The sequence below is a fragment of the Centroberyx affinis genome, unplaced genomic scaffold (assembly GCF_046629955.1).
Source record: "Centroberyx affinis isolate AG114_WGS23_722 - 3 ecotype Tasmania unplaced genomic scaffold, CSIRO-AGI_Caff_v1 ptg002474l_1, whole genome shotgun sequence".
NCBI classification, from domain to species: domain Eukaryota; kingdom Metazoa; phylum Chordata; class Actinopteri; order Beryciformes; family Berycidae; genus Centroberyx; species Centroberyx affinis.
Window position 1 is genome coordinate 139,765 of NW_027280706.1, and position 14,581 is coordinate 154,345.

Sequence of the window (14,581 nt, forward strand, 5' to 3'; positions counted from 1 at the left end):
CCCATCTTGACCAAACGGAGGAGGAAGAGGATGAGGAGGACCCTGGGTCTGCTTAGCCGACCCCCTGAGCCAACTTTCAGTATGTTTACCAACACACATTTTTATTGCACACACAAACTTTGTAAATATGAAAATTCAATAAATATACAAATGTCATAAAGTATAAAGTAATCTATAAATGAAAATTGCAAATTTGTTACACACTAGTATGTGATGTACATTCTTGTAATGGAACTGATGATTTCTGTGTTTCTGTTACTCCACAGATTACGTTGATGGACCTCATCTTTGATCTAGTCTTCCAGGACCCTGCACCTCATGTGGGCCAGGTTTTGAAGATCCCCGTCCCAGAAGACCCGTGTGCCCAGTCTGACAGGCCAGCCAAGGAGGACGTCATTGCAGCCACGTGTCTCGGTTCAATGAAGAGGCAGTCTGAACCCGACGCAGCTGGCAGCATCATGGAGCTCACAGCATATGCACAGCACCACACACACTGGTATCACTACTCTGACCCTGTGACCTAGAAAGCCCCAGCACTAGCTGACAAAGGATCTGTAGGCTAGACACTGAGAAGAGGGAACACATACTGTCAATATATTTCATTTGAATACTTAGTCTCTTCTTTTGTTGTTTTGGTTATCTGGCATGAGGTCAGGTTGTAGTTGGGTGTTTTCCACGAATACATAACAGATAACTGAAAACATCAAATTATAAATCATTTTTGTGATTGATACTGCACTACTTTACTACACACTCACAGAACAGCCCATTATGGTCCTGCACAAGCAGTATTATGTTTCTACATGTGCCTTTTTAATGCCTTTTCTATAATAAAATATTTTTATTCTGTATTAACAGTCAGTGTTGAGGTTACTTTTTGGTTTCACGTTTAACTTACATGGGTGTGTAAAAGGAAAAAAATATATAATCCCACACACACTATCTACACTTGCATGGTGCTTTATTACATTTCAGTCATTGAAATGTAATAAAGCACCATACCAGACGGTGTGTGTGGGATTATATTACTTTTTCAGTAACTTTTGTCCGATGCCCCTGTCACTAAAAGACTTTTAGGTGTGCTAAAGTTGTTTCTCTACATGGAAGTGTAATAAAGTATAACACACAGTTATTTTACACAAATGTATTGTCATGTACAGTATTATACAAAGTCACATGTTGGCCATATTATTTGGCAAATCAATTCATGCACAGAATGCATAAAATAAACTTACTGCTCTATACCTCTAAGCTGTAAGGGCCCATACTCTGCTTTATAAATGTTCATTACATTCTGTAGTGAGAATACATTCAAACATACAGGCTCCAGACCAGGATGAAGCTGATTCTTTCTTCTGGTAACCTAGGGAATGAGAAAGGGTAACTGTTATTGAATTTTGCAAGCTTTATACGAACATTACACTGACAATTACGTTTATATTATATGTTTATCATTTAGCACAGAAAATTTTGAGTAGATGTGAGTACTGTACAAACTAATGTGACATACGACATAAACAATAAAGGTGTCAACTCTACAAGAGGTAAGATGTTATGTACAGGGGGAATGACCAGCAGGCCTCCATGAGATGCAGTTTTTGAATATTTCAGCTACAGTTCTAAAACTGTTGAGCTAGCGTAATAGCTGAATAACACTGACATAACCATATGTTTGCCGGTGTGACAATATTTGTATCCCCTGAAGATGAGTTATTTTGCGTCTTCACATCAATTTGATGTATTCGAACATAATCACTACATAATGTCTGGTGTGGATTTGTTTCCTATCGCTAGCCAGTTCAACGGCAATTGTACGACACTTCATGGAACAACATTACAGCAGCTATCCAAGTAGCCAGCTAAAAGCTACCTACACCTACTGTGTTGACGAGCTTACTAGACAGCCTCAAACCACCGGCACCGGTGAACGTCAGGCTGAAAACGAACAAACAAACAAACCATACAGTATAGTTACCATGGGAGACACTCCGGCAGGTAAAGTTAGATATCGTTCGTTTTTATGGGATATAAATTTGTCCGCTATGGCTATCCAGAAACATAACCGACACAACCACATACACACACACGGTGAGAAAGTACGACAACAGTGAAATTTCAACCTACCAGTCAGAGACATCCTGCTGTAACCGTGTCTGTAAAACTTTGGCAGCTGCCTCCTCTTGTTCGGTTGACAGATTCCTTCTCAAACATGTACGGTTTTACATGTTGTGTCACAGAGTTTTCTTCTACAAGGAGCTGCCATATTGGTTTTGGAGTTTTTCCGTGTCTGCACCCAACAGCTTGCATAGTGCTGTTCTGGTGCTGTTGCTTTGGTCTGAGTCTGTGAGATAACCACGCCCCATTCATTTGAATATAACAGATGGAAATAAAAAGAGCTGGGAAATAAATGTGGCATTATGAAATAAAAGTCCCTTGAAATAAATAAATGTGGAATTATTAAATAAAAGTCCCCTGAAATAAATAAAAGTAGTCCTTTGAAAAACGTCATTTTGAAACAAAAACCTATTTATTTATTTATTGAACTATATTGACTATATTTATATATTTATATTTACATTTATTTATATATTTATATATTTATTGCCTCATTTATTTATTTCAGGATTTATTTCATAGCCATATTTATTTATTTCATAGTCATTATTTATTTATGTATTTATTTATTTATTTAATATTGACTAAAATGGCATTCCATAGAACAAAACACCACTGATGATGGAATCTTCATCTTTGTACAATGTAGAAAAAATGTAATGACATGAAAAAATCAACAGATGGTGATAAAAGCTCATTTGAATAAAACGACGACTCCTCTAGATCTACAGGTTCTGTAGCAAATTATTAGGCCTCTCTACCAACCAGTCATCCCTTAAAATAACCTTACATTTACATGAATTCACCCATGAATTTGTGCAAAATCCCCTGAATATTGATTAAGGGAGTTATTAATGGAGGAGACCTCATCAAAACCACCTTAAACTCCCCTTGATGTTTGACTGCTTACTTTCTAATTTCATGTAAAATTCAGGGAGACAGGAACTTTCCCCTTAATAACTCATTAATAACCTGTAAACCTGCATGAAAGGCATAAAAAAATCCTTTAATTTCTAGTGTCTCTGTGAATCAACCCATGAATAAATTCCTTATAAACCCATGATACTAACCTTAGCCTACTTTTTTTTAAAGCTATGTTATTTTTTTAATGGATAATGAATGTTTATGTAATGAGAAATGAAGGACATTTCCAGGATAAAATGAAGGTGTTTGGTTTCTGTAACATATTACGGCTGGAATGATGACTTGAGTGTTTCTCCTAACTCCCTACTGACTGCAGGAATGGCGACCAGCTCAGTGGGTTGTCTATCAGGACAGATGAGCACTTGACACAGATGATCCGTTCCACCATTTTATTACAGGTAGAGCATTTGCTTTAGCTTGGATTGGTTGGCTGGTAACAGAACAAAGGAGAACAAAAATCAAGAGGCTGTTCACAATTTCACAGTATTACTATTCAACATTAAATATTCCTTTTTTACAGTTGATCATTAATTCAGCAGGATCCATAGGCTATATACAATCTGAATGGCATGATCAAACATTCTAATTAAACAATAACAATTATCAGAAATAAATGGCCGTTATATACATCAAGAAGCAAACCATAAATGTACTAAACAGAAGTAATCATCCTTGAATAAATAAACTAAACTTACTGATCATTCACACAATCCAAACTAATAAGGAGGAACAATACAGCAGCCTGCAGTCTGCCTCTTTGTCCAAAGAGTCTGCTGCAGGTGACCTGACTGCAGATGTAGACAACGGGGCTCCGCCTACCCAAACAGGAAGTCAGGTAGGTGAAGGCTGGGGTCTAGTGGGGATTTTCCACAATAATCACATTAAGAAAATCATGTTTGAAACTGCAAACAATGTTCATTTAGTCAAAACTTTAATTCTGACAAATAATTACAGAAAACTAGATAAATGTTTAGCTTGGAATGATGAGATGAGAATAAAATATCAAATAAAAAAAAGCTGCAGAAGAAATATATTTTAACCTGTCAATCATCAACAACAGACTCTAAGATGAACAACCATAACTTGATTCTGTCTGGTTTCATTTCTCATTCATTTCATTTTCACAATAAAATGTCCATGTTCTTGTACGTGTGTGTTGTTAAAAGTTTCCCAACACACAGAATACACTCTAAAGTAAGTGTGTGTGTGTGTGTGTGTGTGTGTGTGTGATCCTGTCCAGAGTGAACTATCATCTCAGCAGCTGTCTTTGATCACAGTGTGAGTGTTTCTCTCTCCCTCCTCTATCTGACACAGAGACACTGAGGAACCAGACTCATTCCAGAACCAGAACCCAGGGTAGAGTGGTTCAGTGAATGTGGAGTAGAAGGTGTGGATGTGGGTCAGTGTGTCAGAGGAAACTCTGTAGAAGAACAGAGAGCCAGCAGGCCAGTCCAGACACACTGCTACTCTGTCAGAGTCAGAGGAGGAGGGGGAAGGTATGTCTGTTTCTCTGTTATTGTGACAGACAGAGTAACTGTTACCAAAGCAGTCCAGCCTCCAGGACTTTTCATTCCCTCCAAGCCTGCAGTCATCACCCCCTCCTCTCCTGCTGATTCCTCTGTAAGTTACTCCTATAGAAACCCCTCCTTTCCTCTCGACCTCCCAGTAACAGCGACCAGTCAGACCATTTCTACACAGCAGCTGATGATAGCAGTCAAATCTCTCTGGGTGATCAGGATATGGCTGCTCCTCTCTCACCAGTGTCACCTTTCTGTTGTCTTCAGACAGGAGGAGCTTTCTGTGTGCTGTGTTTGGGTCCAGTGTGAGTTCACAGGCATCTGATGGAGAGAACAAAACAGCAGCAGCTTCTCATCTAATACACCTGTTGTGTTTATTATTGGTTGATTTATTAACAGATTGACTGTTCATTTCTTCAGTTTCATGATGACACATTTTGTCAGCCATCCTTTTTTCACAGTAGGATTTGAATAAATAGATGTCACATACATTTAAATAGAAACTGAATGTGTGCTGCTTTGTTTTCATGAATATAAAACTAAATACACACTTACACTTCCTCAGACCTGGTTTCAACATCTGCACTCCACCATGGTCCACACTGTGGGGAGGAAATAAAATCAGACCAGCATAATCTCTTCATAATGGAAACAAATAACCTTCATAAACCCTGAAAAGTGATTTTCTGATTTTCCATACAACATCACTCATATCCACCATTAAACATTAAACAGTACTTATAAGAGACATTTCTTGTTAAAATATATATTTAGATTATAGATTTATTGATTGTTTTGATTAATATTGATAATATTTAACATTTACTTGTTTACCATATAATTTATATTGCCCTATATTAATGCTCGTCTCTCTTTAGCTAATTACTGTCAGCAGAGAAGCATCAGGTGGATTGTGCATTTCCATTTTCCTTCAATAGAGAGAAGCTGTTGAGCTAGAGCACAAATGAGTTTTGACCGTAGCTTTGAACATATCCTTTACAGTGCCTTTTTTCCTCATCCCTTTGTTTGATTAAGTAAACGGTAAAACAAAGAATGTGGAGTGAAGGGTCTTTTTGCCGGGCCTCTGGGACCGGCCTAGAAGAGTGAAAGTAACTAACTGACTGACTGACTGACTGACTGACTGACTATCCATTGTTGAAAGTCGTGTGAGAAGTGGTATCAAGACCTACACAGTCATGGTGGTATACGTGATATCATGTTGTTTGCACTGTCATGGTGTGTTTCTGGCCCCGGATTTCAAACTGGAAAAACATGGCGGCTCGTTTGGAAACTTTCTCTTATATTATGAAAATAGTTCACCGAAATGTGTTTCTGAAAACATTTGAGGCGAGAAATCAGCCGTGCAGCTGCTGAATCTGTCTTCATTTTACATCGACAACAGCTAGTTTAAAAGTTTGTACACGAGTTTCAGGAGTTTCCAGAGGCGGTAAGTCGTGCTACTACAAGCCTCCCTTCAAATCCTGAATGAACATCTGCATAGCAACAGGTGTGTCATTGTTCACTTTATTGTCCAATCAAACATAATGATTCCTCTGCGGAAAACGTAGTTGTCAGGCATCGCAAACTGAGAGAGCGAGAGAGAGAGAAACTGAATCGAGAGAAATTGAATTGAAATCAGTGATAGACTATTACAGACAGAAATTATTACTATTGAACAACATAGAAATTCATTCCTGGCAGAAATATCTCAAATATTAAATATTAAACTCGCCGCGACTGAGGCTCAGTGGACTGACTTCATTTCAGGCTGTATTCTCCTTTCTAACTACCGGTGCCAGTGAATATGCGAGTGTGTGTGTGTGTGTGTGTGTGTGCATGTGTGTGCGCGGGCACACATGTGCATGTCAGCTTGAGTGTGTGTGTGTACATGTTAGTATGTTATGTTATGTTTGAATGATATCTCTAATATATTTGAATAAATGTCTCAAAATAGACTGCAAACTTTGAGGCCCTTTTTCTCAAAAACATAGTTTGGTAACAGTCAAAACATAAAGGGGCATAAAAGCCCCTCTTTCCAACATTGTATTTAACTCAAAATGTCTCCACGGGTCAATGTGGCTGAAAATGACAGAGCAGGTCACGGGCAGAACAGAACACATATTATACTAGGGTGTGAAAGTCAAGAGAAGGCCCGGCTGGCACTAGGTCTACCTAGTCTTGTTTCCTCATCCCTTTGTTTGATGAAGTAAACGGTAAAACAAAGACTGTGGAGTGAAGGGCCGTTTTTCGAGTCACAAATCAACAGTTTAAGTGAGCTTGATACATCAAGAATCAAGAAAGCTGAACTTTCAGTGTTTCTCATCTTCTCAGTGTGACAGAGAAAATGTGTGTGACTCTCAGCCTTCTAGCAGACGTTGCCTCTCCATACCTGAGAGAGTCCAGTCTCCAGTGTGGATCCTCCAGTCCAGCAGAGAGCAGCTTCACTCCTGAGGCTCCTGGATGATTGTAGCTCAGGTCCAGCTCTCTCAGATGGGAGGGGTTGGAGCTCAGAGCTGAGGCCAGAGAAGCACAGCCTTCCTCTGTGAGCAGACAGCCTGACAGACTGCACACACACACACACACACACACACACACACACACACACACACACACACACACACACACACACACAAAACAAGGTACATAGGTAGATGTTTGTTAGTATACAGCTGTGAAAATAGTTGTGACACTGCAGCCAAATTCTAGCAAAAAGTGTAACTGTCTCAAATGCAAACAGTTGACCCAGTGATCGGCTGAGGCTCTGTGGCTTCAGTTGGTTCAGTTTGAGAGTTTGTCTCAGTTTGTGACATAATCTTAGAAGTCCTTTCTGCTATTTTAGCTTTCAGCAACTGATGCTGCAAAGAGAGGAAATAGTTTCATATCTTCAAGCTGATCCATGCATTCATCTCCAGCAGAGTTTGTTGACCGTCCCCAGAGGCAGAACAAAACATGGGGAGGCAGCACTTTCTTATCACGCTACACAAAATTGGAATAAACTCCCAGATAGTATTAGACATGCCCCTAATCTGAGCATTTTCAAATCTAGGCTAAAAACCTACATGTCCTGTGTTGCCTATAGCCAAGTCTCCTGCTATTTTGGTATTTTATTTTCATTTTATTTTCTTCCATTTGATATCCTTTTATTACTTTTAATGTTATGCACTTTAAATTCCTATTGATTATTTTTATGACTTTAAATTGTTTATTTTAATGGTGTATTGTATTTCTATTTAAATGTAAAGCACTTCAAATTGCCTGTGTACCCTTTTTATGCACTTTTCCTATGCACTTTTAATGTTTGTCATGATGAATTAATTATTTCTTATCTTATGCTATCTTTTTTTCCTTTCTTTTGTAAAGCACTTTGAATTGCATTCAATGTATGAAAATGTGCTATATAAATAAACTTGCTTGCTGCTTGCTTGCTTCATGGAAAGTAATTCAGAGGCTACAAAACAGTGCTAAATGTTGGCATCACAATTGGTTTGAAAATCATATAAACAGAGAAAATCCTACACAGGTCAAGTGTTTATTGACTGACATTAGGTATCTGCAGATATCAGCAAATTGAATTTAATGCTTTTTAAGACCTTTTTAATGCCACTTTTAAAACATTTGAATGCCACTCCGAGCCCTAACTGGTCACACCAATTATGGTTACACAAAAGCAGAATGTGAAAGCAAAAGCAAGCACAGTGTTGATGGTGAGAAGACGTCCATCACTTTAGTGTTTTACCAGTGGGAGGGCCACTGTAGCCATGAAAAAGAATGGAGTGGGAACAATCACTAGCATTGATGCCCATAGTGCAGCTTAAATGATTTCTTACAGACTGCACAATAGCTTCTTGCTCATTTATGTCAACGGCGCACAACCACGCCTGTAAATCTTTCTCTTCCAGCTATTGTTGTGAAAATTTCCATTTTCCCATTTCTGGATTTGCTAGCCATCTCCTGTGTGTCTGTCTGTTTCTGCTGACTTTCCCACTCATTTATCACACTCATTTCACTGTAAAATTCCCAAGCATCCAGTGATGATGCATCAATTTTGTTCTGGCCTGAATCAGTCTGTCAGCAGGGTTGAGGAGTAACAGAATACATGTAACAGCGTTACGTATTTCAAATACAAAATATGAGTAACTGTATTCCATTACAGTTTAAATTGGTGGTATTCTGAATACAGTTACTGTCTTTAAAAGTAGATTACTTGTAGGGATTACTTTATTTGTTTGTTTTGTTTTGCGTTTTTGACATGGAAATATAAAGAACATTTTACTTACAAACAGGGGTTAAAGTGGGCTGGAACAATCTGGAACGGCGTTCCGGCACCTTCGATTAACGTTGATTAACGATTCGATAACGTTGCGACGCGAAAAAAGGAAACTGACAGAGACAAGACAGAGTAGCACCGTGCAGCAGAGAGTTATTCAGACCATCTGAATATCGAGAAATATACACAAATCTATTATATTGCAATTTATTCCCATGCATGCTGCTCAGAGTAATCTCAGTCAGCGGCTCTTCTGCGTCTCTCCCTCTCCTCTCACCGTGCGCACCAGGCAGGAGTGAGAGTGAGTTACTATGGTTACGGGGACGCTCTGTGTCTCTGTTGCTCTGTCGATTACCAATAGTAAGTTTTTAGGTTAGTATGCCTATGCAACATCATGAATGTAAGTACCTCAATGCTGAAATCTAGTAATATAACATAATTTTAAATTTTTGGTTAACATTATACAGGGTTGCTGTTTATTGACTTAATCCAAGAGGTTAGGTGGTGTAGAAATGCAGGAAATTTGTTTTAAATTACTATGTTTTTCTTTAATGTTTAATGTGTTTTACTCTACTTGATGCTGCCGTTAACTGATGCTGTGGAAATTAAAGAAAGGGTAAAGGAAAACTGAAGACTTTGTTCTCTGGTGGATGCCATTTTTCTTTAGACAGTATCAGTTGCAGGACAAAACATACCACATTTGTGTTTACATACTTGCATAACTTTTCCTCTGAAAACAGTAATAAGGTCATTCCTAAGCAAGTGTTAAATACATTCAGAGTGACCCAGACAAATGGGCTCAGCAAGACGATTTTGAAGTATTCCACAAGTAATCCAAAGTATTTAAAATACGTTACTTAACTTGAGTAATCTAATGGAATACGTTACAAATTACATTTTAGGGCATGTATTCAGTAATCTGTAGTGGAATACGTTTTAAAAGTAACCCTCCCAACACTGTCTGTCAGAAATATAAGGTTCCACGGTTCCTACGGTATGGCTATGATAAATCACAATTAACATACAGATGTTTTTAAAATTCAAACAAGTAATTAGGTTAAGGGACTAGTAACATGGGCCCTTTAGTAATATCTATCGGCAGCCACAGGAACTACAACAACATCGCCAGACGTGTCCCCGTGGTTTTGGAGCAGTTTTCTTACTGCGGGCTGTCAGACTTTTTAAGCTTACTGCAGTTCACTCTGCCGTGGTTGCACAAATGAAACTGAAAAGAGTCCCGAACTCAAGAGGGGCGTGGATCATCTCTACCACAACAGAGTATGGGACTGGACTGCTTCTTTAGGTAACATTGAGGTAACAGTGGAGTGACTGGCGTTGATCAACAACACTTGCAAACCCCCACGGATATATTATGGTTATTTTGTGCAACAAGCCAGTAAAATATTAAAAATATGTAAGACCTCTGGGAATCTAATTTCAGACTTAATGCCATTTCAGACCATAATTTTGGCAAATTTGATTTTTTTTAATGACCCGCGGATACCCTGCGGCATGTAAAGCAGGATTTAAATCTGTTGAACAGATTCAGGAATCCTGACCTGAGAGACTGTTTTGAGAGCATAGACCTTAGTTTGGAGAGATGTGTCAATTCAATTGAAAAGACGTTGTAAATGGATCTTACCTGAGAGTTTCCAGTCTGCAGTGTGGACTCTCCAGTCCAGCAGAGAGCAGCTTCACTCCTGAATCCTGCAGGTCGTTGTTACTCAGGTCCAGCTGTCTCAGACTGGAGGACTGGGAGCTGAGAACTGAGGCCAGAGTTTCACAGCTTCTCTCTGACAGCTTACAGCCACTCAGCCTTAATGGACATGAACAGAGAAGAAAATGTTATTCTCTTATATTTTAATGTTGACTGTGTTTTTTCTTTCAGATTACTACTACTAATAATGATCAACTTGATTCATCTAAAAGCAGAGGTTACAGTGTATTTTGCATGATGCTGCAGCTCACTGAGCTGAGTGTAGCACTAACAGAGCCAGTGAAGCTGGTTTGATTCCCACTGGAGTCACCATTGCTAAAAATGTATTTACACATGGTACTGTAAGATGATTTGGATAAATACATCCACCAAATGGTACATGCTATGTTATGCTTTACAAAAAGCCATAAAGAAGAATAGTGAGATATATAAAGCAGATTTAAAGTGTTTTAACAGATGAGCCTGATCCCTCAGGAAGGCATTCCACAGTCTAGAGGCCCTGATGGGAAAAGTGTTTTCACCTTCAGTCTTGAGTCTAGACTGAGGGAAAGTCAGAAGGACCTGAAGATCTCAGTTTGTTCTCCGGCTCACAGGGAACTAAGAGCTCTGCAGTGAAACTCACGGACAAAAAAAAGCCATGCTTTAAATGTGATCAGTGAAATCTTAATATTCATTCTGTATCTTAGTGGTAACCAGTAGACAGATACTAAAATTGGGGATATATGATCTCTGTTTAACACTAGTTCAAATCCTAGCTGATTTATTCTGAACAAGCTGGAGGTGTGACAATGAATTATGGCTGAGACAGGAATAGAGAGAAGTGCAGTAATCTAAATGACATGATATCAGAGCATAGATGATCTTCTCTAAATCCTTCATGGCTGTGTATATGAAGTTGGATCAGTATTAAACAAGTGCTGGAAAATTCGCAAACATTTTTTCCAGTAAAAATGAAATTGAAATTCAAAAAGGCAGATGTAAAATGACTTTGAAATTCTGATGTAAAACTTGCAGGGTTGCCCTTTGCAGATTCAGGAATCCTGACCTGAGAGACCGTTTTGAGAGCATGGACCTTAGTTGGAGAAATGTGTCAAAAAAATTGTAAATGGATCTTACCTGAGAGTTTCAAGTCTACAGTGTGGACTCTCCAGTCCAGGAGAGAGCAGCTTCACTCCTGAATCCTGCAGGTTGTTGTTACTCAGGTCCAGCTCTCTCAGACTAGAGGACTGGGAGCTGAGAACTGAGGCCAGAGCTTCACAGCTTCTCTCTGACAGCTGACAGCCACTCAGCCTTAATGAACATGAACAGATAAGACAATATTTTAATGTTGATGTTGTCTGTGTTTTTTCTTTCAGATTACCACTACCGATAATGATAACCTTGATTCATCTAAAAGCAGAGGTTACAGCCACTCAGCCTGAAGGAGAATTAGTGATAAGACAAACAATAACTTTGAAAACATATATTGTTTTTCCTCTGTATGAATAATATTGAATCTATACAGTTTTCTATGCACTTACACAGCTTTATTGGAGGCTTTGACCACTGGCAGCAGCCTCAGAAGAGCCTCCTCTGAAGCAGAGTATTTCTTCAGGTCAAACACGTCCAGCTCTTCTTCTGATGACAGTAAGATGAAGACCAGAGCCGACCACTGAGCAGGGGAGAGTTCGTCTGTGGAGAGACTTCCTGAACTGAGGTGCTGTTGGATCTCCTCCACTAGAGAATGGTCATTCAGCTCATTCAGACAGTGGAACAGATTGATGCTTTTCTCTGGAGAGGGATTCTCTCTGATCTTCTCCTTGATGTACTGGACTGTTTTCTGATTGGTCTGTGAGCTACTTCCTCTCTTTGTCAGCAGGCCTCGTAGGAGAGTCTGATTGGTCTGCAGTGAAAGTCCCAGGAGGAAGCGGAGGAACAAGTCCAGGTGTCCATTTGGACTCTTTAAGGCCTTGTCCACAGCACTCTGGCAGAGGTGATTTACCTTAGATTTGTCTCTGGATGTTGATTTAGTTTCTGACAGTACATTGACACCAGAGTCCATGAAATAAACAGAAGCCAGAAACTCCTGAATGCTCAGATGGACAAAGCAGAAGGCCTTGTCCTGGTACAGCCCACGCTCCTCTTTAAAGATCTGTGTGAACACTCCTGAGTACACTGAGGCTGATCTGATATTAATGCCACATTCTGTCAGGTCGGCTTCATAGAAGATCAGGTTGCCTTTCTCCAGCTGCTCAAAAGCCAGTTTTCCCAGAGAGAGAATCATCTTCCTGCTCTCTGTATTCCAGAGTGGATCTGTCTCAGTTCTCCCATGATACTTGACGTTCCCCTGTTTGGACTGAACCACCAGGAAGTAGATGTACATCTCAGTCAGGGTCTTGGGCAGTTCTCCTCTCTCACTGGATTTCAACACATGCTCCAGAACTGTAGCAGTGATCCAGCAGAAGACTGGGATGTGGCACATGATGTGGAGGCTTCGTGAAGTCTTGATGTGGGAGATGATTCTTCTGGCCTGCTCCTCATCTCTGAACCTCCTCTTGAAGTACTCCTCCTTCTGTGGGTCAGTGAAGCCTCTCACCTCTGTCACCATGTCAACGCACTCAGCAGGGATCTGATTGGCTGCTGCAGGTCGTGTGGTTATCCAGAGGCGAGCAGAGGGAAGCAGTTTCCCCTTAATGAGGTTTGTCAGCAGCACATCCACTGAGGTTGACTCTGTAACATCAGTCAGGATCTTGTTCTTCTTGAAGTCTAGTGGCAGTCGACACTCATCCAGACCGTCAAAGATGAACACAACCTGGAACTTGTCAAACCTGCAGATTCCTGCTTCTCTGGTCTCAGTAAAGAAGTGATGAAGAAGTTCCACCAAGCTGTACTTTTTCCCTTTCAGCAGATTCAGCTCCCGGAAAGTCAGCGGAAATATGAACTGTATATCCTGGTTGGCTTTGTCTTCAGCCCAGTCCAGAGTGAACTTCTGTGTTAAGACTGTTTTCCCAATGCCAGCCACTCCCTTTGTCATCAGTGTTCTGGTTGGTTTGTCTCTTCCAGGTAAGGGTTTAAAGATGTCTACACATTTGATTGGTGTTTCTGGTCTCACTGGTTTCCTGGATGCTGCTTCAATCTGTCTGACCTCATGTTCATCATTGACCTCTCCACTCCCTCCCTCTGTGATGTGAAGCTCTGTGTAGATCTGATTCAGAAGTGTTGGGTTTCCTGCTTTAGCAATCCCTTCAAACAAACACTGAAACTTCTCCTTCAGATTAGACTTGAGTTGACGTCGGCAGATGGGAGCAAAAGTTTCTGAATGAACAAACAACAAATGGAATCAATGAGTGGATTTCAGTGTGGATGTATATATTTTCCCACTCCATGATACCTATTGAGCTCATCAGTAGTGGACAAACATGTTGTGTGTGTGCAGCCCAGAAGAACTCTACAGATCTGATGCAGATGTGTACAGCATATTTACAGCAAATTGTTTGCAATTAACAGGGTTAACAGTTTTCTGGTGTAAGATTAATTTCTCTTTCATTTTGAGATAGCCTACTTGTTTGAGGTCTGACCATTTTTTCTTCACCTAAATGTAAAGAATTGCGATACAAGCTATTATATTAGGCTACTATTATGTATATATATATATATATAGGCTATACATATCACGGATGTATAAATTAAATATTCAAACCTCAGCTGGAATGTCGACGGCAACGCTGTTGACCGCAGCAATGATTTCTTTCCATACTGCATTTTTCCGACTTCCTTTGATGCCACTTTTCAGGCTCCCAAATAGAACTAATTGGTTCAATTGGACTTGGCGACGTTAGAGTTTCTATTTCGAGGTCGGAAAAGTTTCTCTTCTTAGACTTATCCATGTCTCTCCATGTCGTAAACTCCGGGGGCGAGGCCTCTAAACCGAGAATATTTAGGGGCGTGATATTTAAATGACGATTGTTTTCAGCCTCCACATTTATCAACGCTAGATCATTCTTACGCTGTGATTGGCGAGATACGATCGTTTCATGAATCACACGTGAACCCTGTCGTAAG

General features: G+C 39.8%; 1 protein-coding gene across 2 annotated transcripts in view; it reads right to left on the minus strand.

Moving 5' to 3' along the window:
* LOC139656401 (NACHT, LRR and PYD domains-containing protein 12-like) overlaps positions 1-14,581 on the minus strand; it is a 90,624-nt gene that overhangs the window by 37,341 nt on the left and 38,702 nt on the right. The window contains exons 11-15 of one of the 2 annotated variants that reach the window (XM_071533963.1): positions 11,657-11,830; positions 10,466-10,639; positions 6,946-7,119; positions 5,112-5,158; positions 3,422-4,877 (exon numbers count right to left, since the gene is read on the minus strand). In XM_071533963.1, the coding sequence (XP_071390064.1) occupies positions 4,294-4,877; positions 5,112-5,158; positions 6,946-7,119; positions 10,466-10,639; positions 11,657-11,830 (1,153 nt within the window). In that variant the 3' untranslated portion in view covers positions 3,422-4,293. Of the gene's footprint in view, positions 1-3,421; positions 4,878-5,111; positions 5,159-6,945; positions 7,120-10,465; positions 10,640-11,656; positions 11,831-14,581 lie in introns of those variants that run through there. The other variant, XM_071533964.1, reaches the window with a different exon arrangement.